Genomic DNA, 27,412 nt, shown 5'->3' on the forward strand with positions numbered 1-27,412 from the left:
TAGAGGATGTACAAACAAGGAGTTCTTTAGAAACATATCCCTTCCTTTAACATATCCATTCATTTCAAATTAGTGTTTTTTTGGAATGTGAGGTGAAATCACTGCAGCTGACTTGACATTGTTGATAGTTCAATTTAAGTGGGGATGAAGTATCAAAGAATTCTGCACACGTGCACACCTGTGCACAGATGCACCCACACACAGAGACACATACAAGCTCACGCACACACACACCAACACAACCACGTGCATACACACATATGCACAAATTGTCCTTTCGCAATGAAGCTGACAGCTTAAACACAGTAAACATCAAGCTTTGAAGGCTGTTCATACACACACACACACACACACACACACACACACACACTGAACATCACTCCCAGAGAAACAAAGAATCAACTAGACACTAGGAACAAAACAAACAAAAAAAACATATTTGGCAAAAAGCAGCTTTAAAAATGAGAATCTCATTTCAACTTTGTCAACTTCAGAATATGCCAATAACAACAACAGCAACAACAACTAAAACACAGATAAGCAAGTGGTGAGTGTCCTTACTACTGGTGTCACAGCCAGTCCAGCACTGTCTGTAGGTCCCAGAAGGACTTTTGCCCATCTTGTGGTTGGATGCTTTAGGGTGATGTTTCCCCTAAGTACAGATCTACGATCAGCTTTCCCTCCCCCAATCTTAACCATTAGTGGGGAAACTAAGCCAAGATCAGCATCTAGGGGCAACGTCACCCTTCTCATGGTTGGATCAACATTGTTAAGTGGCTTTCCTATGTACCCTTTCCTATGTATTCAATCTACTCGCCACCGATCTTTAAGAAATGGGATAGTTATAAGTGATATTGTGGCAATGCCTATCAGTAGTCTTCAATATTGCTTTCACATGTCCAGTGATTTTGCGCAGTAGAACATTTTTAGGCAATTTTTTGTTGTATTAAGATCCCCCACACCTGCTATGAGGTCACAGTGAAGCACCTTCTGTGAATTCATTGTGATGTCACAGAGGGTGCTGAGTGGTATCTTTGAGGACCCACATACGCCAGTGCACTTCCTGTGAAGCAACAGAGAAAGAGAGCTGAGTCTTAATGGATCCATCTCAAATGACACCCTATACAAATGACACCTCATAGGGCAGAACTATTTACCGGAGCCACATTGTACTATATGTATACTATATAGGACATGCAGACCAGAAGCAGTGGTGCTCTCTTGTGGATGTGCCAAGGCAAGTAAGTAATATAGAGAATAGGGATGGCATTTGAGATGAAGCCATATACAATGTTCAATCATTGTGAAGTTTATGTACTTCCTGTGAGGTCAGAGGCAGATGAACCATCCTGTGATGTCACAGCCAAGTTTCTGCGCTTCCTGCAAGGTCACAAAGGCAGCTGAACCCATCGTGTGATGTCATAGTGCCTTCAGTGAGAGCCCTAAGTGAAGAGGGCTCTGGTTTAAATTGTGAACAGGGCATACAGCAAGGACAGTGACGACACAGAAGCATAGAGAAAGGTGAGGGGATAGACAGCCCCTAGTGGCTCCTCCTCCCCGGCCCCCTACCAAGTCTAGAAAACAATAAATAAAATGTGCCTTTGTGCCCCACCGGTGAGTGGGGGGCAGGGGTGGATAAAGAGGAAAAATACCATAACACTGGAAATACACACACACACACACATCAGCTGATGACAACATTTCTCTCCCTCACCTGGAGTTGGTCCTGCTCTACCCACAAACCACTAGTGATCCAGTATCATGTACAAACAAAAGAGAATTAGAAGAAAAAAAATCTGATGATTAGTTAGAGGTTCTTCTCCTCCTCTTGTTTCTCCATTTAGCTTCCACAGACAGCACCCCCACTGGTTCTCACAGGCCCTACCACACCACACAGCGGTGACCTGAGTTCATAGGGGAGCCACTGGGGCACTGGAAGTGCTCAGCAAAGTCTGGCGAGTTGGAGAGGGTGCCGATGACGCGGTATTTTGGGGGGCTGTGGGGGTCCGTCATGAGTCCTTCGTGGGCACTCTCAGGGGTTCGCACGGAACACCACACCTGAGAGAAGAATAGTCTCAGTAAGTAAAACAGGCAGTAGCAAAATTATTCTCCTATCAGGCTGCCCAACTGTTGCATATTATACTCACTCTATTCCCAAAATTGTGTTTTATTCATTTGTACTCATGTTTGTCCGTCCACTTCTCCACTCCAACAGTAGATGTAATATTCCAATCTTACTATCACCCTCAAATGCATGTGAATTCACTCTCATTTCACCTTACATCATGATATAGGGCCAGGAGTTAATCCTGAGAGCGTGAACTGACTAAGAACAACTCTGGCCCCAAGTTAAAGCTTCTGACATGGTCAGGCAAACCTCAAACCTAAAATATGAGTATTTGATACATGAATTCTATCAGGATGTGTGTAATGCATTTTGTGGACACTCCCATCACCCACCTGTGCAAATCCCACAAAGAATAGTTGGTCATTGGTCAGGTTGACCGCTGGCAGCCTCTTCTCCTCACCGTTCTCCTGCACCCATGCCTGGTACGCCTGAACACAACAGAAAAATCCATTACTATAGAAACATTAACCACCACTCTGCTACCCCTGAGGTGAAGTATAGTATAATAAGAATCATGCTTCCCTAGATCCCACCACGGGAAGTAACACTGTAATAACTGTAGTAAAAGTAGCAACTATGTAATTGCTTTATAATTACATAGCAATGGATTTGGCAGTAATGGGGTTGAGCAATAACCTCTCAACTCCATTACTGTTACAAAATAACAACTATACTACGGCTAATAATTACTAAATTACTACAGAGACAGTAGGGGAACTAACTGTAAAGTGTTATCAAGTAGGGAGACCCACTCACATTATAGGCTGCCTTTAGGCCTCCGTTGTCAGCAATGTTCTCTCCCAGCGTCTGCTTGCCATTTATATGCTCCCCATTGATGGTAAACCCATTGTACTGCTCCACCATGCATTCTGTGCGGTTTTTAAATGATTCCACAGAGGAATTTTGCCACCAGGGCCGAAGGTTCCCGTCTTTGTCGTATTCCCTGCCTGATTAAGGAAAAATCATCTTAAAAAAATAAGAACTATCTTTACAAACACGCACACTTAGTAATCATGTCTGTGCATGCATGCCGGTGTGTGTTTGTCAATGGGTGTTTTGTGAGGATGCATCCATGAGTTCTGTGGAATCTGTTAAATGCGGACACTAACCCTGGTCATCAAAGGCATGAGTGAGCTCGTGTCCCATCACTACTCCGATCCCCCCGAAGTTCAGTGCTCTGCAGAGAATTTACATGGGGTCAGAACAGCAAGCACTCACACTCACACTCACACTCACACTCACACTCACACTCACTTGGGGTGATCCTGGGCATAAAAGGGTGCCTGGAGGATTCCAGCTGGAAAGACAATGCCATTCTTGGTGGGCATGTAATAGGCATTGACTGTGGGAGGGGTCATACTCCATCTGGAAGGAAGGTGGCAGAGCCGTGTTTAAAAAAAGAAAACCTGTGAAAGTTGTTGAGAGAGGGAGTGCTAATTGTCATTTCTGGAATGGGATGAATGGAATGGTATGTGTTTGATAATGTTCCATTCATTCCGTACAAGCCAATACAATGAGCCCATCCTCCATGACACCAGACACCACTGGAGCAAACAGCATCTCAATTAATGTGGTGTTTGAACAGTCAAATTTGTGCACTTAGGGAATAGAGTACAAATTCCAATTGAATGATGATGGTGATGTTGATAATGATGGGTGTAGCTGATGAAGACTCACTGGTCTCTGTTGGGCGGCTTGCGGAGCTGATCGGCCATCACCCTGGCGGAGAAGTTGTAGAAGTTGAGTGCGTTCTGGAAGAAGTTGTCTTCTGAGACATCATACTGTGGAGAGAGAGACAGGGGCAATAGAGAATTACTCACTGATCAGAAACATAAAAAATGCCTTGTTTAAAGAAATCACAGGGTTCAATGTGTGGTTCAATCATGACAACTCAACAAAAGGCACTAACTCACCCCATCATAAACATCATCCAGTTCTTTAGGGTCCAGGATGAAGTCAGGAAATCCAATCATGTCATAGATGGCGTCCGCCTGAAAACCAAGAGTGAAACAAGGATAAGACAGGTCAAGAAACTTCCTGGTTCCATTATTTGGAGGTCTGGACAAAGAGGACTAACTACTGTATTGTAACCTGTAAACCCATATTACTCCCTCTCCCCTCTGTCTCTTACACATGCGCAAGGATTCAAACACACGCAAAAACACACACAGAGAGATACCCTCTGGCACCCATACATAGCCTGTCCAGTAGGTGACAACATATCTGACCTTGTCCTTGGCTGCCTGACGCGTTTGTTTGTCCATCCACTTGAGGTGATCAAGAGCATATTTGAAGGCAGTACGGATCTCATTGATCATACCCTCTGCCTGATAGTGGGGTGAGAGACAGAAATTAAATGTAAGATGGAAGAAAGAGGGAAAGATGTAGATCCTTCTTTTGCAATTACACTCAGATATGGACTAAATACCCTAGGCAATCTGAACCGACCCATCTCTCCTGAATTATGATAAAAAAAACAAGAAGACTTGTGACCTTCTATTTCCAACCTGTATAAACTGCTAGTCCTCCCTCTGTGCCTCCTCTCTCCCCTTCCACATCCCTCTCTTCTATTTGCCCCTCTCTTCTCTACCCAATAACAATCTACCTGTCATGCCTGCTCCCTCTCTCCCCCCCCCCCCCCCCCCCCCCCGGTGCGCCAGGCTCCCCAGCATTACGCACTACTGACACCATCAGTACGCACACCTGCTTTTCACTGTCACGCGCATCAGTGTATTATTGAACTCAATCACCTGTTTATTACCTCCCCTATATTTGTCAGTTCCCCATCTCTGCTCCCCGCTGCTGCATTGATTGTCGAATGTCGTTGTTTTGCCAGTGTGCTAACGCTGTGCCTGTCTTGTTTCATGTCTGTTCCTTATTAAAATTTTGACTCCCCGTACCTGTTTCTCATCTCCGATGTTGGTCCTTACTCTACCATTTAATGTTACATTTTTTTGTCTCCTTTACCCAGTCTCTGCTTTCTCTATATTTGTCTCTCCCATCTGCAGGACAGGGAACTATCACTAAATGAGTATTTCATTAATTTCAATCATTTATAATAATTACAAATAAATATAACATTATAAGCTTTACAATTCATAAGCATTTATATCATTATACAGATAATTTATACAGTGCATTCGGAAAGCATTCAGAACCCTTGACTTTCTCCACATTTTGTTACATTACAGCCTTATTCTAAAATGGATTTTAAAAAACAATCCTCAATCTAAACACAATACCCTTTGATGTCAAAACAAAAACAGGTTTTTTCATTTTTGCAAATGAATTTTAAAAAAAACGGAAAAATGAAATTTCCATAAGTGTTCCGAACCTTTACTAAGTACTTTTCTGAAGCACCTTTGGCAGCGATTACAGCCTTGAGTATGACGTTACAAGCTTGGCACACCTGTTTTTGGGAGTTTCTCCCATTCTTCTCTGTAGATCCTCTCAAGCTCTGTCAAGTTGGATGGGGACTGTAGCTGCACTTGTCCCGAAGCAACTCCTGCATTGTTTTGGCTGTGTGCTTAGGGTCGTTGTCCTGTTGGAAGGTGAACCTTCACACCAGTCTGAGGTCCTGAGTGCTCTGGAGCAGGTTTTCGTCAAGGATTTCTCTGTACTTTGCGCAGTTAATTTTTCCCTCGATCCTGACTAGACTCCCTGTCCCTGCAACTGAAAAACATCCCCACAGCATGATGCTGCCACCACCATGCTTCACCGTAGGGATGGTGCCAGGTTTCCTCCAGACGTGACGTTTGGCATTCAGGACAAAGAGTTCAATCTTGGTTTCATCAGGTCAGAGAATCTCGTTTCTCATGGTTTGAGAGTCGTTTAGGTGCCTTTTGGCAGCAAACTGTAAGCAAGCTGTCATGTGCCTTTTATTGAGGAGTGACTTGAAACTTGGTGGTTCCAAACTTCTTCAATTTAAGAATGATGGAAGCCACTGTGTTCTTGGGGACTTTCAATGCTGCAGACATTTTTTGGTACCCTTCCCCAGATCTGTGCCTTGACACAATCCTTTTTCGGAGCTCTACAGACAATTTCTTTGACATTTTTTTGCTCTGATATGCACTGTCAACTGTGGGACCTATGTGCCTATCCAAATCATGTCAAATAAATTGCATTTACCACAGGTGGACTTCAATCAAGTTGTATAAACATAAACATAATGGAAACAGGATGCACCTGAGCTCAATTTCAAGTCTCATAGCAAAGGGTCGGGAATACTTATTTAAATAAGGTACCTGTTTTTTTTTGTTTTTTTTTTGCAAACATTTCTAAAAACCTGTTTTCTCTTTGTAATTATGGGGTATTGTGTGTAGATTGATGAGGGCTTTTTTTTTATTTAATCAATTTTCGAATAAGGCTGTAACGCAACAAAATGGGGAAAAAGTCAAGGGGTTTGAATACTTCCCGAATGCATTGTAGGTATTCATAAACATTTATAAGCATTTAAAATATCTTATTAATGAAAATTACAATAATATCTTAGCAAATAGGATCCTCTTATGATGACCTTTCATTAGGCCTACAAATGGTAACCACTAGGGTAAATGCAGTTGTGTGTCAATCATACTCACAATCTCTTTGCTGTGTTTATCAAATGTTGCTTTGACAAAGAGTGCACCCAGGGCAAAGCCGAGCGTGTCATCTGTGTTCCCAATGCAGGTCTGCCATCGAGGTGTGCAGGACTGAGCGAACACACACACACAACCAAGATAAGTTTCACCAGCTGTTTATATTTTTGGTTGTGAAAAGTGTGTGTACTGTAAGTGTGCTGAAGTAGCACACATGGCTTGTTATGAGCCCTCACAGTCTCACATAAAAATCACCCGACTGAGATTAAGCCTAGTCCAGGACTAAAAAGCATGCGCAATAGAGAATCTCCATTGAAATATATATATTTTCTAGCCTTAATCTGTGTCTGGGAAACCAGCCCTAACAAGGTATTTCCTGAAATCCTGGCTAATGAATGACATAAGTAAGAATATGCCTTTGTCCCAAATGACACCCTATTCCCCAGTGCACTAATTTTAACCAGAGGGCCCTAGTCAAAAGTAGTGCACTACACAGGGAATATGTTGCCGTTTAGAGCCCAGCCTAAAAACACACCTTCTTGGTTCCATACAGGCTCTCTAGCAGCTTGTCCTGGGCGTTCTCAAAGCGCTGGTCCAGACTGGACGCACCCTTCTGCACCAGGTTCCAGATCATGTAGTTGTTGAGCAGGCTGAGAGACGGCGAGAGACGGGGAGGAAGAGGAAATGAGGATGACAAGGATGACGAGGACAAGCAAAGAAACAACAATGACAGTCAATGGTTGGGGTTTCCCCATGGGCAGAACTGGATGCAGGGACGTCATTATGATGTTTTTCATGAGATTATGGTCAGGTCAGATATTGATTGTATAAGGAATTTTGGTAACACTTTATGAAGACCACATGCAAATTTTATTATACAGCAATATACAGTTGAAGTCAGAAGTTTACATACACTTAGGTTGGAGTCATTAAAACTTGTTTTTCATCCACTCCACACATTTCTTGTTAACAAACTACAGTTTTGGCAAGTTGGTTAGGACATCTACTTTGTGCATGACAAAAGTAATTTTTCCAACAATTGTTCACAGACAGATTATTTCACTGTATCACAATTCCAGTGGGTCAGATATTTACATACACTACGTTGACTGTGCCTTTAATTGTCTGGAATTGTCCAAGCTGTTTATGTCATGGATTTAGAAACTTCTGATAGGCTAACTGGTATAATTTGAGTCAATTGGAGGTGTACCTGTGGATGTATTTCAAGGCCGACCTTCAAACACAGTGCCTCTTTGCTTGACATCATGGAAAAATCAAAAGAAAATCAGCCATGACCTTAGAAAAAAAAATAGTAGACCTCCACAAGTCTGGTTCATCCTTGGGAGCAATTTCCAAACGCCTGAAGGTACCACGTTCATCTGTACAAACAATAGTACGCAAGAATAAACACCATGGGACCACGCAGCCATCATACCACTCAGGAAGGAGACGCATTCTGTCTCAAAGAGATGAACGTACTTTGGTGTGAAAAGTGCAAATCAATCCAAGAACAACAGGAAAGGACCTTGTGAAGTTGCTGGAGGAAACAGGTACAAAAGTATCGATATCCACAGTAAAACAAGTCCTATATCGACATAATCTGAAAGGCCGTTCATCAAGGAAGAAGCCACTGCTCCAAAACCGCCATAAAAAAGCCAGACTACGCATGGGGAAAAATCATACTTTTTGGAGAAATGTCCTCTGATCTGATGAAACAAAAATAGAACTGTTTGGCCATAATGCCCTTCGTTATGTTTGGAGGAAAGGGGGTAGGATTGCAAGACGAAGAACACCATCCCAACCGTGAAGCATGGGAGGTGGCAGCATCATGTTGTGGGGGTGCTTTGCTGCAGGAGGGACAGGTGCACTTCACAAATTAGATGGCATCATGATGTAGGAAAATTATGTGGATATATTGAAGCAACATCTCAAGACATCAGTTAAAGCTAAAGCTTGGTCACAAATGGGTCTTCCAAATGGACAATGACCCCAAGCATACTTCAAAAGTTGTGGCAAAATGGCTTAAGGACAACAAAGTAAAGGAATTGGAGTGACAATCACAAAGCCCTGACCTCAACACTATAGAACATTTGTGGGGAGACCTGAAAAGCATGTGCGAGCAAAGAGGCCTTCCAAACCTGACTCAGTTACACCAGCTCTGTCAGGAGGAATGGTCCAAAATTCACCCAACTTATTGTGGAATGCTATTTATTTTACCTTTATTTAATCAGGCAAGTCAGTTAAGAAAAATTCTTATTTTCAATGACGGCCTGTTCAGGGGCAGAACGACAGATTTGTACCTTGTCAGCTCGGGGGTTTGAACTTGCAACCTTCCGGTTATTAGTCCAACACTCTAACCACTAGGCTACCCAAAACGTTTGACCCAAGTTAAACAATTTAAAGGCAATACTACCAAATACTAATTGAGTGGATGTAAACTTCTGACCCACTGGGAATGTGATGAAATAAATCATTCTCTACTAGTATATATTCCCCCCCAAGCAGACACATCGATGGCCCGGAATGAACTTTATTTGACTCTATGCAAACTGGAAACCACATATCCTGAGGCTGCATTCTTGTAGCTGGGGATTTTAACAAGGCTAATCTGAAAACAAGACTCCCTAAATTGTATCAGCGCAATCAGGGCTGGTAAAACCCTAGATTCTAACTTCCGCGGCGCATATAAGGCCCTCCCCCACCCTCCTTTCGGAAAAGCTGACCACGACTCCATTTTGTTGCTCCCAGCCTACAGACAGAAAATAAAACAAGAAACTCCGGGCGCTCAGGTCTGTTCAACGCTGGTCCGGCCAATCTGATTCCACGCTTCAAGACTGCTTCGATCACGTGGATTGGGATATGTTCCGCATTGCGTCCAAAAACAACATTGACGAATACGCTGATTCGGTGAGCGAGTTCATTAGAACGTGCTTTGACGATGTTGTACCCATAACAACAATTAAAACATTCCCAAACCAGAAACCGTGGCTTGATGGCAGCATTCGCGTGAAACTGAAAGCGCAAACCACTGCTTTTAACCAGGGCAAGGTGACCGGAAACATGACCGAATATAAACAGTGTAGCTATTCCCTCCGTAAGGCAATCAAACAAGCTAAGCGTCAGTATAGAGACAAAGTAGGGTCGCAATTCACCGGCTCAGACACAAGAGGTATGTGGCAGGGTCTACAGTAAATCACGGATTACAAAAAGAAAACCAGCCACGGACCAGGATGTCTTGCTCCCAAACAGACTAAATAACTTTTTGCCCGCTTTGAGGACAAAGCGGGCAAAACCTGCGGACTCTGCTTCATTGCAGCTGATGTGAGTAAAACATTTAAACGTGTTAACCCTCGCAAGGCTGCAGGACCAGACGGCATCCCCAGCAACGTCCTCAGAGCATGCGCAGACCAGCTAGCTGGTGTGTTTACGGACATATTCAATCAATCAATCCTTATCCCAGTCTGCTGTTCCCACATGCTTCAAGAGGGCCACCATTGTCCCTGTTCCCAAGAAAACTAAGGTAACGGAGCTAAACGACTACCGCCCAGTGGCATTCACTTCCGTCATCATCAAGTGCTTTGAGAGACTAGTCAAGGACCATATCACCTTCACCCAACCTGACACCCTAGACCCACTCCAATTTGCTTACCTCCCAAATAGGTCCACAGACGAAGCAATCGCAAACACTGCACACTGCCCTAACCCATCTGGACAAGAGGAATACCTATGTGAGAATTCTGTTTATCGACTACAGCTCAGCATGTAACACCATAGTACCATCCAAACTCGTCACCAAGCCCGAGACCCTGGGTCGTGACCCCGCCCTGTGCAACTTGGTACTGTACTTCCTGACGGGCCGCCCCCAGGTGGTGAGGGAAGGTAACAACATCTCCACCCTGCTGATCCTCAACACTGGGGCCCCACAAGGGTGCGTTCTGAGCCCTCTCCTGTACTCCCTGTTCACCCACGACGGTGTGGCCATGCACGCCTCCAACTCAATCATCAAGTTTGCGGACGCCACTGCAGTGGTAAGCTTGATTACCAACAATGACGAGACGGCCTACAACAAAACAAAGGAGATGATTGTGGACTTCAGGAAACAGCAGAGGGAGCACCCCCCGATCCACATCGACGGGACAGTAGTGGAGAGTAGTAAGGTTTAAGTTCCTCGGCGTACACATCACAGACAAACTGAATTGGTCCACCCACACAGACAACGTTGTGAAGAAGGCTTGTCACCAAAAGCACACAAACTTTTACAGATGCACAATCGAGAGCATCCTGTTCGGGCTGTATCACCGCCTGGTACGGCAACTGCTCCGCCCACAACCGTAAGGCTCTCCAGAGGGTAGTGAGGTCTGCACAACGCATCACCGGGGGCAAACTACCTGCCCTCTAGGACACCTACACCACCCGATGTCACAGGAAGGCCATAAAGATCATCAAGGACAACAACCACCCGAGCCACTGCCTGTTCACCCTGCTATCATCCAGAAGGCGAGGTCAGTACAGGTGCATCAAAGCAGGGACCGAGAGACTGAAAAACAGCTTCTATCTCAAGGCCATCAGACTGTTAAACAACCACCACTAGCATTGAGTGGCTGCTGCCAACACACTGACTCCACTCCAGCCACTTTAATAATGGATATTGATGGAAATTGATGTAAAAATATATCACTAGCCACTTTAAACAATGCTACTTAATATAATGTTTACATACCCTCATTACTCATCTCATATGTATATACTGTACTCTATAACATCTACTCCATATTGCCTATGCCGTGCTGTACCATCACTCATTCATATATCTTTATGTACATATTATTTATCCCTTTACACTTGTGTGTATAAGGTAGTAGTTTTGGAATTGTTAGGTTAGATTACTCGTTGATTATTACTGCATTGTCGGAACTAGAAGCACAAGCATTTCGCTACGCTCGCATTAACATCTGCTAACCATGTGTATGTGACAAATACATTTGATTTGATTTTATTCTGACATTGCACATTTTTTAAATAAAAGTGGTGATCCTAACTGACCTAAGTCAGAGGATTTTTACTAGGATTAAATGTCAGGAATTGTGAAAAACTGCATTTAAATGTACTTGGCTGAGGAGTATGTAAACTTCCAGCTTCAACTATACATGTACTCATAATGCAATATGATAGAGTACTAAAGCAGTATTTAGTTATACAGTTCAGTACACATTAAGATTCATATTTCTATATACCAATAGTCTAATCATAACCACTTGCAACATACAGCAGCATAGTGCTTCATAATTGCTAGTAATTTTTTCCTCAAGGATCATACAGCAATATAATGATAATGTTTATGTCAACGAGCAGCACATTATTAGGATATCATAATATCCACTTATTTTTACCCATTTTTCTCCCCAATTTCATGGTATCCAATTAGTAGTTGCAGTCTTGTCCCATCACCTACACAAGGGAAGCAAACTGAATTTGCTGTATGATTGATGACGATCTCCATATCGCAAATGTACTGTCCCTTATTAGACTTGCGCGAATGATTTTAAAATATGCCGACGGCCTCAGGCCGTGCCCCAGGGCCAGATCTTTCGGGAAGTCATCAAATAAAGTCTCTCGAACATTTGGTTTCCGTTTTATACCATTTTCAAATTTGTCATTTTTCCACTGTTCCTGAAAATTTCACCTGATGGCGAATGGCTGCTTATTGCAAATGTACAAAACATCACCAAAATGACATGTCCATTTTTCCTAAACGGAAAAGACTTCGAAGAAGAAACTTGGTGAGCACAGGTTTGGCCTAATGGGCTGTTAGCCCAGTTACAAGATGGCATCGAGGCCTCAACGCTTTTTGAGTTAAGGCCATTTTTTCTGGGAAAAAAGAACCCACCAATTTTACAATTGGTGATGGCCAAATAATATATATATTTTAAAAATAGATCCAGTTGCGGCATGTTCAGACGAATCCGTTCAAGGTGTGTTTCGGAGCGCTATGTGATCTCTGTGATTTTCTGAAATCACACACAGTTAATGGGGAGTAACACAGTGAGGGACTTAAAGACACAGAACCTGCAATAGTTACCTGCGTTCAAACTATCAAAGAACCGTCAGACCTAGAGCTCTGAAACTTTATATGCATCTTCTAGAGCTTAAGTCGATCGTGCATGGTGAGTTATGTGGCTCTTGACGTTCTCAGGCCAAGAAACAGCCTCGTACATTTGCAATTTCAATTAATTTTGACCAGCGCGAAAATGACGACATTTAGAAAAGTCTAGGTGCATTGAAACCTTATCGGCCCATAGAGACGGGCCCTAAAGTTTCTGTCCGATATCTATTTCAGGGACCCCACAGCAAAGCCCGGAAAAAGTTAATTTTCAGCACTAATTAAGATCGCTGTTTGGGCTCCGAATGACCTATTGGACAAAACTCAGGATTCGGGGTCGCTTCAGCTAGGCCTACACATAATGTCAGAACTGGACCCACACCTAGAACATAACTACGTGTTTTATGTTTTTATTATGGTTTAAACAGAAGGCGCTGTGAATTTTGGGCCTGCCCTGAAATATGTGATAGTTGGCTTCTAACCGGGTTGGACAAAGTGGGTTTGGTGTCAGTTTGGTCCAGGGCTGGGTACTGAGCACCCCCCACCCGTGCCCATCCATTTTGGACGTAAAAAAAAAAAAAAAAAAAAAAAAAAAAAAAAAAAAAAAAAAAAGAGTCCGACTTCTCTCTCATCATACATGACAAATAGACCTTCTAGGTTGATTCAGGGCTTAACATAGTGATATATATATATATATCACTATCTCATTTGGGCAGTATAAATGCCATTTGGACTTGGTTCACTGACTTTTGGGTTCGGAAGCCGACTTCCTATGATCACATATGGCAAATGGACATAACATCCTGATTTGGCACTTTCAATACTTATATATTGCATTTGGGCATTTGGCAATGTTTTACTGACTTTTGAGGAGGTGATACATTTTTTAAAAGATATTTAAAAAATATTACAATTTTGAAATTGACACTTGGGTCTTGACTTTATGTCCATTTGCAATATGAAAAATGACTGTGGAGCGCAATCACCATCTTTGGGATTTTTGCTGTACGACACTTGGCATTTGCCATATGCCAGTTGCCATAAACTTCGAATTAATTGCCATCCAATTGAGTGGTATTTGCAATTGTGTATATGTTTCATACAATGGCAATAAGATGCCATTCATTTTTGTCCATTTCATGGGGGTCTTCCCTTACCTATGTATATGATTGGTTTGTTTGATGTAGCCTAACATTTCGTCCCAAATTGAATTTTATGAATGCCCATCCATGTGGTAGGCACCCTGTTTGCAAAACGTCATCAGGAGTTATCATGAGCCTATTTGCAATGTGTTTACACAGCAGGGAAATGCAGAACTATTTTCTCTTTCGCTATGATCAGACACAAACTTGAAACCACTGATCATGACAATGGTGTGAAACAGTTGTGATTGTCCATTCTACTTTGACCTGTCCTCAGTAGCGATGCGTGGGTAAAAATCACTGGGGAAGTGATGCCCCCACCCCCCCACACCATATTACAACCTATGTGTTGTGATAATTGCATTTGCGCTATAACCTGTTAATCCATATGCCTTGCGAATGTGATATTAGGCCCAAAGGCCGAGACAAAAGACAGTGGCAGAATAAATTCCACCACACCTTTGTTTTATCACAAAACCGGATATCAACCTCTGTCCAGTGAAGTCCACAAAGCATATTAATTTAATTGTACAGTCATGGCCAAAAGTTGAGAATGACACAAATATTAATTTCCACAAAGTTTGCTGCTTCAGTCTTTAGATATTTTAGTCAGATGTTACTATGGAATACTGAAGTATAATTACAAGCGTGTCAAAGGCTTTTATTGACAATTACATGAAGTTGATGCAAAGAGTCAATATTTGCAGTGTTGACCCTTCTTTTTCAAGACCTCTGCAATCCACCCTGGCATGCTGTCAAATAACGTCTGGGCCATATCCTGACTGATGGCAGCCCCAAGGCTTTCGACTCTGTCAATCACCACATCCTCATCGGCAGACTCGGCAGCCATGGTTTCTCAAATGATTGCCTCGCCTGGTTCACCAACTACTTCTCTGATAGAGTTCAGTGTGTCAAATCGGAGGGTCTGCTGTCCGGACCTCTGGCAGTCTCTATGGGGGTGCCACAGGGTTCAATTCTTGGACCGACTCTCTTCTCTGTATACATCAATGAGGTCGCTCTTGCTGCAGGTGAGTCTCTGATCCACCTCTGCGCAGACGACAACATTCTGTATACTTCTGGCCCTTCTTTGGACACTGTGTTAACAACCCTCCAGGCAAGCTTCAATGCCATACAACTCTCCTTCCGTGGCCTCCAATTGCTCTTAAATACAAGTAAAACTAAATGCATGCTCTTCAACCGATCGCTACCTGCACCTACCCGCCTGTCCAATATCACTACTCTGGACGGCTCTGACTTAGAATATGTGGACAACTACAAATACTTAGGTGTCTGGTTAGACTGTAAACTCTCCTTCCAGACCCATATCAAACATCTCCAATCCAAAGTTAAATCTAGAATTGGCTTCCTATTTCGCAACAAAGCATCCTTCACTCATGCTGCCAAACATACCCTTGTAAAACTGACCATCCTACCAATCCTCGACTTTGGCGATGTCATTTACAAAATAGCCTCCAATACCCTACTCAACAAATTGGATGCAGTCTATCTATCATCAATCCGTTTTGTCACCAAAGCCCCATATTCTACCCACCATTGCGACCTGTACGCTCTCGTTGGCTGGCCCTCGCTTCATACTCGTTGCCAAACCCACTGGCTCCATGTCATCTACAAGACCCTGCTAGGTAAAGTCCCCCCTTATCTCAGCTCGCTGGTCACCATAGCATCTCCCACCTGTAGCACACGCTCCAGCAGGTATATCTCTCTAGTCACCCCCAAAACCAATTCTTTCTTTGGCCGCCTCTCCTTCCAGTTCTCTGCTGCCAATGACTGGAACGAACTACAAAAATCTCTGAAACTGGAAACACTTATCTCCCTCACTAGCTTTAAGCACCAACTGTCAGAGCAGCTCACAGATTACTGCACCTGTACATAGCCCACCTATAATTTAGCCCAAACAACTACCTCTTTCCCTACTGTATTTAATTAATTAATTTATTTATTTAGCTCCTTTGCACCCCATTATTTTTTTTTCTACTTTGCACTTTGCACATTCTTCCATTGCAAATCTACCATTCCAGTGTTTTACTTGCTATATTGTATTTACTTTGCCACCATGGCCTTTTTTTGCCTTTACCTCCCTTATCTCACCTCATTTGCTCACATCGTATTTAGACTTGTTTATACTGTATTATTGACTGTATGTTTGTTTTACTACATGTGTAACTCTGTGTCGTTGTATGTGTCGAACTGCTTTGCTTTATCTTGGCCAGGTCGCAATTGTAAATGAGAACTTGTTCTCAACTTGCCTACCTGGTTAAATAAAGGTGAAATAAAATAAATAAAAAATTCGGGCATAATCAATGCTTGGAGTTTGTCAGAATTTGTTGGTTTTTGTTTATCCACCCACCTCTTGAGGATTGACCACAAGTTCTCAATGGGATTAAGGTCTGGGGAGTTTCCTGGCCATGGACCCAAAATATCGATGTTTTGCTCACCGAGCCACTTAGTTATCACTTTTGCCTTATGGCAAGGTGCTCCATCATGCTGGAAAAGGCATTGTTCGTCACCAAACTGTTCCTGGATGGTTGGTAGGAATTGCTCTCGGAGGATGTGTTGGTACCACTCTTCATTCATGGCTGTGTTCTTTGGCAAAATTGTGAGTGAATGGTCTCAGGATGCTTTACTGTTGGCATGACACAGGACTGATTGTAGCGCTCACCTTGTCTTCTCCGGACAAGCTTTTTTCCGGATGTCCCAAACAATCGGAAAGGGGATTCAGCAGAGAAAATTACTTTACCCCAGTCCTCAGCAGTCCAATCCCTGTACCTTTTTCAGAATATCAGTCTGTCCCTGATGTTTTTCCTGGAGAGAAGTGGCTTCTTTGCTGCCCTTCTTGACACCAGGCCAGTGCAAAGCAATGATGACGGCACGTGTTTCCTTGCAGGTAACCATGCTTGACAGAGGAAGAACAATGATTCCAAGCACCACCCTCCTTTTGAAGCTTCCAGTCTGTTATTCAAACTCAATCAGCATGACAGAGTGATCTCCAGACTTGTCCTCGCCAACATTCACACCTAGGCTAATGAGAAAATCACTGAAATCATTGGCATCATACAAACTGAGGCAGCAGACTTTGTGAAAATGTATATTTGTGTCATTCAAAACTTTGCCATGACTGTACAGTAACATGACCTACAGCATTGTCAAGCAAGCTGCCTGCACTATTCCAGCACCATTTCAACATCATCAAATCACCTATGCTTACATGCTGACTAGACTGGGAACGCGGGTGTGTCCATGTGCGCCATCATTTTGTCCAGCCACACCAGACGCAATCAGGTTGAAATATCAAAACAAACTCTGAACCACCTATATTAATTTGGGGACAGGTCTAAACGCGTGAAACATCAAATCAAAGTTAATTTGTCATGTGCGCCGAATACAACAGGTGTAGTAGACCTTAGTGAAATGCATTCATGGCCATTTGGCTTGCTTGCTTGCTGTTGCTAGCTAATATGTCCAGTGATATACACATGGGGTTGTTCTTTTTGCACCCTCTACAACCACTGTGATTATTATTATTATTATTGACCCTGCTGGTCATCTATGGACATTTGAACATCTTGGCCATGTACTGTTATAATCTTCACCCGGCACAGCCAGAAGAGGACTGGCCACCCCTCAGAGCCTGATTCCGCTCTAGGTTTCTTCCTAAATTCCCGCCTTTTTTTCCTAGCCACCGTGCTTCTACAGCTGCATTGCTTGCTGTTTGGGGTTTTAGGCTGGGTTTCTGTATAGCACTTTGTGACATCGGCTGATGTACAAAGGGCTTTATAAATACATTTGATTGATTGATTTTACCTGAAATGCACAAGGTCCTCTACTCCGACAATTAATCCCCAGATAAAAAGGGTAAACCTACCTAGATTCTAGAATTCTCTCCTCCTTCGTTCTTCTTCAGACTTTATATGACAGTTGGCAACCAATTAAGGGACATTACCACCACCAACTGGACTGGATTGTGGACCTCAGTTCATCTTTCTATCACCTACGTACTGCGAGCGGTGTGGTCAGCATGTCATTCTAATACAATGCAACAAAAAGATAACAAAAATTATTTGTCCAATCAACAAACGCTAAATATTATGTGGTTGTCCATGGTTCTGATTTATGTGTGTGTGTGTGTGTTTGCTCAAGTAGAAAAACATGTTGACTCACCCTACTTGTTGAGAAATGTCAATATCATCCTCTCTTTCATGTTGACAAAACAGTCTATCACTGTCATACAGTACACCCTTTTATTTTTTGTTGTCCTAGGCGACTTAACGAAAATGCTTGCTCGCTAGCCTAACTTCCATTCACGGGCAACATTAGCCTTCTACATCTAGCATTAGCCTTCTACATCTTCCATTTTCTCTGGCCAGGGGCACAACAATGTATGAATTAATGGTTTGATCAGAATCGCTGTTATAATCATTGGTGAAGTAAACACAAGTCCAAATCTCTACCCATGGCTAATTTAGGAAAGGGAAAATTTTAGCAAGCTGGCTAGCTAGCCAGTGGAGGACAACACAACAAGATGCAACAATTCAAGTTTTTCTGCCAATGACATATGCTTTCAAAGGGATATGATAGGACCATTCTTAGTTTAGCTCAATGGCAAATTTGTTAGACTTTTTTTTGTCAAGGGAGGCAAGATGCTTGCTGGCTGCTCAAGATGCTGCTGCCGCTATGGGCGGCAACAATGTCATACTTGTTTGGACCAGACAGCATCAGATAGATGGCCTACATGTAGAGAGACAGAGGGGTGCTGTTTTTCTCACTAGGATGCTTTCTCCTGTGACATACATTCAGCCTCTTGCGATTTGAAGGAAAATTATGAAGCACAGAGCCAAAAGAATAATACTTTTTACACCACCCTGGAGAGGCCCGCTGGGAATGGACAATCAAAATATTTTCGCCTTTGACAAAGTGGGCACTGCTTATCACAGGGCGGCATCAGCGCTCACCTAAAAAACCCATATAGCACTGGTTGAGAGAAACAAAAACATTAGAAATGCATCACACTGATGGTCATTATAATGCTGTATGATCCTTTAGGAAAAAGTGACCTGCAGTTATGAAGCACTGTTACATTATAAGTGTGTCTAACTCTGCTAATACTGCATTATTATTTTATCATGGTGTATTATAATGCTGTATAATGCATTATGCATACTGGCTTCATAGAAAGTGTTATAAAGTAGTTAACTTTTAGCAACTGGAAAAATATGTCTTTATCTGGTTGTGATGTGATTATTTGACCAGATAGGAATATAAAATTACATTTCCCATGACGTCTTGATCTTGTCATGAAAAATAACTATTTAATAAGAATTTCCTGACCATGTGACCTGATCTTTGGCTGTCGGGGAATAAGGACGATCAGGTTGAGTTCCATCTAGGTCCTCACCTGCGCTCGGTCTTGTTGATCAGGTCAGACACCTGTTGCAAGTACTCCTTGGCATATAGCACCACTGGCTCTGTATCGTTCAGGTCCAGAGGGGACAGGGCCGAGGACAGGTAGTCCAGCCAGTCCACCGCTGGAGCCAGCAGCTGAGGGCGAGAGAGGTTAGAGGTCACCCTTGTGAAAAAGACAGTTGAACACAAAAACAAAGTTTATAGACATTTTCAGAACTCAAGTTGCCTCATGTTGAAAGGAGTCCATTTCCCACATAACTTAATCTTTTCACATACAAAATTGTGTCTATCTATCCGATTCATGAGACATAATGGTGAATCCACACGACAGATCAACTTTTGTTTTTTAAGCAGTGGGAATTCCCTCCATATAGATGGTGGACTAACCACTATACCACCCACACAATAACATTAGACTGTATTTCACGTTTGAAACAGTCTGACAAACAATTTTTTTGTGTGATTTAGGCTACATTACGATTCTATTCCCTTCTCCCGAAATTTGCACTCATACACTCCCCGTCATAGATTTCAAAGGAATATGGTGGAAATTCCCTTCAGCCATGCTTGCTCCAATCCAATGCATTAGTGGGAGTAAACAAGTGCACACTTCTGGAGAAGGGTAGAGAATCTGAACGCAACCTTTGATTTGTAAACTATCCCTTCAAACTGGACCAAATTATCCATCATACAGAGAGAGAGAGACAAAACAGTAAGAGGAGCCCTCATATATTTGCATTCCAGATCTCAGACTCAACTAAAGCCACCCCTATCCTGGAGGGTCTGTAGGGGTATTACAGTAAAACCATCAGCCCTCAGCCCCAGACACTCATTCCACTGCCTTAATCCAGAGCCGAGCACAGAGCAGGGAGGTAGAGAGATGATGGGCTAAAAAAAATTCTGGGCTGTTTAATTGTTTGGTCTTTATTGCAAACCAAAGAGACTGCGACAGTTAGTACAGTATTTACAGTAGGACTACTTGTTTTTTTCTAACAATCCTTACGATGCATTGTAACATGTTTAAAGATTAGGGATTAGAATTTTGACTTTGAGACCAATATATTAACGCCACACCGGCAGTCAGGAGTCATGACCGCAGTCAAATTCCATGTGACCGTAACTAAACATCTCCAAAACTGCATCTCCAAAACTGCATGTTCATTAGTGGCCTACCAAACTGCTAACGGCCAGTTGCTTGTGGCCTGGTACTCAGCGCTCTATTGTCCCTTTAAATCCCTATGACATCAATGTAAATGGAATCGAAAATGAAATCAAACACTTCATGAGAGCCCTGGCAGAGTTTGAGTAGAATAAGATCACCTGTTATGCAGCGAGAGCCAGCTTCTCATAGCTGGTTGATGCATGGAATGAAATGAAATGTGTTCCTATAAACCCATGGTGACAACGTTTCTATAGGCTATGCAATTGCGTGATAAAACAGAGTTTGATTGCATTTATTAAAAAGAAGATCCCATCAGCTTCTATAGGCTAGGCCTACTATATTTATTTCTCAACTTTCCTCATTTAAAAGCATGCCTAGCCTAAGATCACCATGTGCAATGCCAAGCGTCAGGTGGAGTGGTGTAAAGCTTGCCGCCATTGGAATATGGAGCAATGAAAACGTGTTCTATGGAGTGATAGTTATACCATCTGGCAGTCCAACGGACTAATCTGGGTTTGGCGGATGCCAGGAGAATGCTACCTTCTCAATGCATAGTGCCAACTGTAAAGTTTGGTAGAGGAGGAATAATGGTCTGGGGCTGTTTTTCATGGTTCGAGGTGGGCCCCTAAGTTCCAGTGAAGGGAAATCTTAACGCTACAATATACAATGACTTTCTAGATGATTCTGTGCTTCCAACTTTGTGGCAACAGTTTGGGGGAAGGCCCTTTCCTGTTTCAGCATGACAATGCCACCACACACAAAGAGAAGCCCATACATAAATAGTTTGTCGTGATCAGTGTGGAAGAACTTGACTGGCCTGCACAGGACCCTGATCTCAACCCCATCGAACACCTTTGGGATGAATTGGAACACCGACTGCGAGCCAGGTCTAATCGCCCAACATCAGTGCCCAACTCGCTAATGCTTTTGTGGCTGAATGGAAGCAAGTACCTGCAGCAATGTTCCAACATCTAGTTTAAAGCCTTCCCATAAGAGTGGAGGCTTTTATAGCAGTAAAGGGAGGACCAAGTCCATATTAATGCACATGATTTTGGAATGAGATGTTTGACAAGCAGGTATCCACATACTTTTGGTCATGTAGTGTATATTAGTAGGCTCTTGAGAAGTTTGGTTGGTTTTACTTCGTTGATAGAATTTAAAGCAGAACTCAATCTGAATAGGGAATATATATTTTACAGAGGCAGGCTGACTGCGGCTTCGGTTTACGTTGACAACACAGTTCCTCAAATTTAAACAGAGAAAATGGGTTGTGGCATTTAGAGGGAAAATGTGTGCATTATAGCTTAGAGTTACTTTTCAAAAGTGGCTAAAAGTTCATTTTTTTTTTTTTTAAAGGAGCTAAATATCATAAGGATAGTCTGAAAAGATGCTACAGCTAGCAATGGAATGGCTAGGCATTCAATTGGGCTATATGGTGCAACACTTTGGACTATAAAATAGGTAAGAATAGTTGAATCGTAAAAAGTTGATTGTTTTCCCGAGTATTGATTTTTGGTTAGGTAACACCAGTGAATTCGAACAAGAAGTTAACGTATTCTAAAAACACTATCTGTTTTCATTACGGGGAACAAGTAAATGTCTTATCTTAAAGGGACAGTGCACGTTTATCACAGTGGTTTGAGTGTATGGCAGTGTATAAAATATTTTGGGACGACAATTTAAAGATAGAATGAATGAGTTACATGAAACATCGAGGGATTTAAAACGAATGATGTGAAGGGATTATCATAATTATTAGGTTTCGTTGTTGTAGTAAAAGTTTGGCTGAAGGGGATTTCCCTGTTCCCAGAGACAAGATATCTTAAAGGGGTACACACACATATGGATTATTAGGAGTTTTAATTAGACAAGTGAATAACGTATTGGGAATAGAGTCGTAATTAAAATGCTAAGTCAAAGACGAGACAGTTACTTAAATCAAAATGAATTCTAAATAATAACGAAGAGACAATTACGATTTATGCCCATCGAAATGTTTTTATAAAATTAGCGAATTTAGAGATATTGGTTGATGTCGTAAATTATAATTCAAGATTTGAACAGATGTGATAAATTAGGTTTGGTTTATACTGTTGCTGCAGACAACCAACAATTATTTACAATTCATTGAAAGTCGTTACGGATTGGGTCGAGGTTGAGCGCTTGTTGATGACATCACTCGCAAGGCACTTTAGTCGCCACGGAAATGATGCTGTGACTGGGGGTAACGGAGAAAATTGTTTGTCTTTTAGAAGGAAAGTTATTGTTTTGAGTCACTTTTCAGAAGTTGATAAAAAATTTCCAAATACATTTCTAAAAGTAGTTTGTGAGTAGTCAGGATAGTCAGGGAAGATGCTAAAAACTAGCAGCTGATTCGCTAGGTGGGCATGAGATTTGTGGCGTTTATTTGGACTGTATTAGGCTATGAGAAAGGGAGACTGAATGTCTGAATCGTAAAACATCGTGATAATGGATTCTGATGGTTGTTGATTCCAGGTTTGATTGTTTATGTAACACCAGTGAATTTGAGCACTGTTTCCATTATGTGGAACAATGTTAGGGTATTAATGTTGAAAAGCAACCTCGATAGAAAAAACATAATTGCATATGTTTCGGAAAATTAGCTAGGTTGAATTTGGTTATTTGAGCTTTTCCCCTGATACGTAGATGTCTGTAACAGGGGCAAGTTGTTTTTACCTTGAGGAACAAGCAGATGATGATTTGTTTTATTGAGATGTAAAAGTGAGTCTGAGTAATTTTGTCATCTGAAGCATTATAGTAGCGAGTTTTTGTATAGTTTGTTTTTTGTTGATAAAAGTTGTTTGTTTATTTGGTTACTGGTTATGGCCAATTTTAGGGTTTGATTTAACTTAGTTAAACATTGTATTCTGGTGTTTAAGTAGGATTCCTTATTCCGGGACGGATGGAAGTTATCTAAAATATGTAAGTTGAAGGAGCCATGGGAGAATGCGTTTACATTTTTATTAAATATCTGGGATTAAATTACGGATTTCTTACACTGAGAAATGTACGACATTTGCGGCAGAGGGAAATAGTAATACATTGGATAATAATGTTATCGGGTTAATTTTATCTAAGGGTAGCATGTTCATTTAAGTAAACATATACATAGACATTGTTTAAAACTTATGATTAATGATTTGAGTCAAAGGGGAGTTATCATTAGGTTTAGTTTATAGTTCACTTGAGTTTCTGAATCGAAGTAGCATAGTGAATGCTAGTTAAGCGTGTTGTGTTCTTCTTGGAAAATTGAGGTTTAGGTGTCTCACTTTTAGATGTTTCCTGGGATTGATAATCTTGAGGAGAGAGGGTGAGGTTGAGGGAATAAACGACCAAATTGAAAAAGCCCTGGAAGTTTATTAAGTTGTTTATTCATTAAGGTTTGCAAATATATACACATAAAACATTTGTTAGGACTATTTGTATTAGTGCAAAGGTATTTAAAGAGGCACGCTCACATATGGAACTGAGTTTTTTTATTTTATGAGTTTTAATTACACAAGTTAATTTTTTTGATTTTAAGGAAAAGGGGTTCTTTAATATGTCTAATGTAGTATGGAACATGACTATAAAAGGGTGGTATGACCTATTGACCTTGTCATGGCTATCTTTTGAGGTCTGATCAGCCTCAGGGGAGAGCCATTTGTATAATGACTTTGTGGTCAGTCAGGTTACTAATTTTAAGGTAAATGAATTATAATGGAGTTTTAGTTTGGGGTTTAGAATTATTGTTTGAATCACTGAAGAGAAAGTGTTTCAGGATTCTGTTTTACAATATTAGCTGTGAAGTTTTTGAATTGGCTATTATTGATTTGATATTACAACATAAAATAATTATATTTATCATTGAGAATAAATAGGGGTGATAAATTACTATAGATAAGGTATTCCACACTATGCAACATATATTCAATTCATGTTATTGTCAGATAGAATACTGAGGATCCCTGAAGGAAAGAGCTTGTAAATGTAGGAAGGATTTTGATATGGTTAGCATTTATTTAGGCTCTGTTTGACTATTAGGAGTTCTTTAAATAGTATTAAATTTAACAGGAATATAGGATATCTGTGATGATTTAGGATTATTGTAAGGATTAAGATAGATTGATTAAGGAAATGTAAGGACTTTAGAGATTGCCACTTATAGACATGTTTTTTCTAAAATCAATGATTTTAGATCGTCAAACAGTGAGACGCTTAGTGGCATTTTGAGAGATAGGAGAGAAAGGAATTACTGTTTAAAATCGGTAAATATATATATTTAAGAACATATATAAATAGCACAGATACTTCTTAAACTAGATAAGACACTTGACAGAGAATTGATACAGGATTGAGATGAATGGATGCCCAAGGGAGAATTGGACATACATGATAATGTCAGAAAATAAGGATAATTTACTAATCCTACCTAAGTCATTATTTAGGGTATATAAGGTTGTTACCTCGGCAGAGCCAGGTATCAAAAGGGGGGTGGGTAAGTTAGTGGCCTATTGGATAAGAAACTAATAATAAAAAAATAAAAAAATAGCTAACAAATAGGCATAGAAGTTAAAGATATAATCAGATAAAACATATGAGAGACTGTTTGTTAACCAAGCCTGTATGTCCATGATTTTATGCATTACAGGTGAACTACAGGTGAAGTCACTCAATCCAGTCCCCGAGGCTTGTTGGGGGGACCATACCAAGGACTCCTGGTGACAGCTAGCTGAAAGAGCTACCCGGATTCATATCACACGGCGGGAGGGTAAGACACACCGACACTGTCGAACAATAAACAGTGTTCGAGAGGAGAACTGGAATTAACAGAATTCCGGGGGCCATCTCTCGAATGAAGTAAATCCTTCCTGTTCTATCACCCCTGATTTTTTCATAGAAGTGAAGGTGTGTCTGGCTCTTGCTAGTGATGTGTTCTCGGGGAGAGGGTGGGGCTTCACATGGAAGCTGTTCGTCTGAGCTGTCTTATCGTGGGTGCCATATTCCTGATACAGCACGTCCTACTTGAGTATGCGGAGAGTGGTAATTTGACACATGGTTTAGAAAATTAGGATTTTGTTCCAAAACAAGCATAAGAGATCCCTAGATCTGGGTAGACAGGAAGTTAGAGTAGAGTTTGGAAAGAATCTCTCAATGGAGTTTTATGTAGACCAAATGGGGTCTCTAACTACATGGCAGTCTAGGACTTTGAGCCATTATGGTATATGCAGGTCCCCATATTGATCGTGGACACAGGTCATAAGCTCATTTGGAGAGAGAGGGCTATATGAATCCACTCACCCAGTATGGAAGGAGGTGGAGTATAGTGAAGGTGAGAGTTTTTGATTGTAATCCGGAGAGAGGGATGTATTGCATAACCCTTTAAACAGTAATGAAGGAGGATCTAGGGTTGTGGTATGATGGATATGACCAGTTCTTGGTCGACACCCTAGTACGGTTCCGGGTAGAGGAGGTTAAGCCAGTATGGTAAAGCTGTTCACGAAAGCAGGAATGCCAGATAATGACAGTTGCATTGACTTGCACGATTTATATCCACAGGTTCCTCCCTTTACAGTGACCGGAGGAGATTATTACCGTTTGGCCCGGTACAGTACTCTTGGGAAATGATGTCAGTGCGAGGTTTTACTGGCAGATTGGACAGGAGTATGCTCCCTTGTACATTTGGGAATGCCTTTCACACTCATTCAACACCAAGACATTAAGTTTTATTCAAACGGGAGAAAATAACTACTCCATCTGGGTCTTTTGATGACAAAGTATACATTGATAACATTGGGGTTCCACGGGGGGTGCCAGATGAGTTCAAAGCAAGAGATCAGAATCCTAGCAGGATTAGAGTTAAGCATTTCCAGGTGGTCTATTCTCAATAAGAACGTGGACTGGATTAATTATATTTATTATAATCAACTGCGTTTTACCAATTGTACCAGAGATGCTATTAACCACACTGAATGTGCGCACTACCTCGGAAATTGTTTTGGGAAAATATCCTTTCCATTTTATTCAGCCATGTTCAATTGTACTCTTTGTACTATAAATAATGGCACGCGAATAAGAAAATATTGTCTGCTAAATTAACTAGTGGAGCCCGCAGGCATATGACATAGCCAGATCAGTGTCACACCCTTATCTGTTTCACCTGTCTTTGTGATTGTCTCCACCCTCTCCAGGTGTCACCCATCTTCCCTATTATCCCCTGTGTTTTTATACCTGTGCTGTCCATTGCCAGTTTGTTTTGTTTTGTCAAGCCTACCAGCATTTTCCCCTCTGTTCCTGTCTCTTGATTGTTCCTGGTTTTGACCTTCTCTGCCTGTCCTGAGCCTGCCTGTCATCCCGTACGTTTGCCCCACTACTCTGGATTATCAACCCCTGTCTGCCTTGACCTGTCTTTTGCCTGCCTCTGTTGCTGTAATAAACATTGTTACTGCGACAGTTTGCATTTGGGTCTTACCTGAAACAGTGATAATCTGGTTCTGAACATTATGACAACTCAGAATATACTATTCTGTTCTTCTGAAATAGGCTACATTTTCTTCATATAATTCTTTAGACCTGCCTAAAATAAATCATGGATTTATTGTGATGGTGTAGGCTATATTAAAAGGGATTTATTAGACTTTTTAAATTGTAGATGTTCCAAAAGGTCTGCATCATTGGCTTGTAGGGTACGAGTAGAAGCCCGGAGATGCTAAACGTGTTTGTTAATTGTGATCAATAACCATGAGACCAGCAGTTATTTAGTTATGTCATTTACCAGCTGACAAATTTTCATGATCGCCACAGCCCTAATACTCGTGCCACGGCAAAAAAAAGAAAGTGGAGAGAACGACTGATCTTTTTTTTTTTATTCTGTTTTCACTC

General features: G+C 41.6%; 1 protein-coding gene across 2 annotated transcripts in view; it reads right to left on the reverse strand.

Annotated features, from left to right (window-relative positions):
- Nucleotides 1-966: 966 nt before the first annotated feature.
- LOC110507290 (endothelin-converting enzyme 2) overlaps nt 967-27,412 on the reverse strand; it is an 87,590-nt gene continuing 61,144 nt past the window's right edge. For both annotated transcript variants that reach the window (XM_021587172.2, XM_021587173.2), the window contains 11 exons: nt 19,361-19,503; nt 7,241-7,355; nt 6,709-6,819; nt 4,357-4,455; nt 4,042-4,119; nt 3,806-3,909; nt 3,383-3,493; nt 3,238-3,305; nt 2,885-3,075; nt 2,461-2,556; nt 967-2,058 (listed from right to left, as the gene is read on the reverse strand). In XM_021587172.2, coding sequence (XP_021442847.1) covers nt 1,882-2,058; nt 2,461-2,556; nt 2,885-3,075; nt 3,238-3,305; nt 3,383-3,493; nt 3,806-3,909; nt 4,042-4,119; nt 4,357-4,455; nt 6,709-6,819; nt 7,241-7,355; nt 19,361-19,503 — 1,293 coding nt within the window. In that variant the 3' untranslated portion in view covers nt 967-1,881. The remainder of the gene's footprint in view (nt 2,059-2,460; nt 2,557-2,884; nt 3,076-3,237; nt 3,306-3,382; nt 3,494-3,805; nt 3,910-4,041; nt 4,120-4,356; nt 4,456-6,708; nt 6,820-7,240; nt 7,356-19,360; nt 19,504-27,412) is intronic.

The sequence above is a fragment of the Oncorhynchus mykiss genome, chromosome 27 (genome assembly GCF_013265735.2).
Source record: "Oncorhynchus mykiss isolate Arlee chromosome 27, USDA_OmykA_1.1, whole genome shotgun sequence".
NCBI classification, from domain to species: Eukaryota; Metazoa; Chordata; class Actinopteri; order Salmoniformes; family Salmonidae; genus Oncorhynchus; species Oncorhynchus mykiss.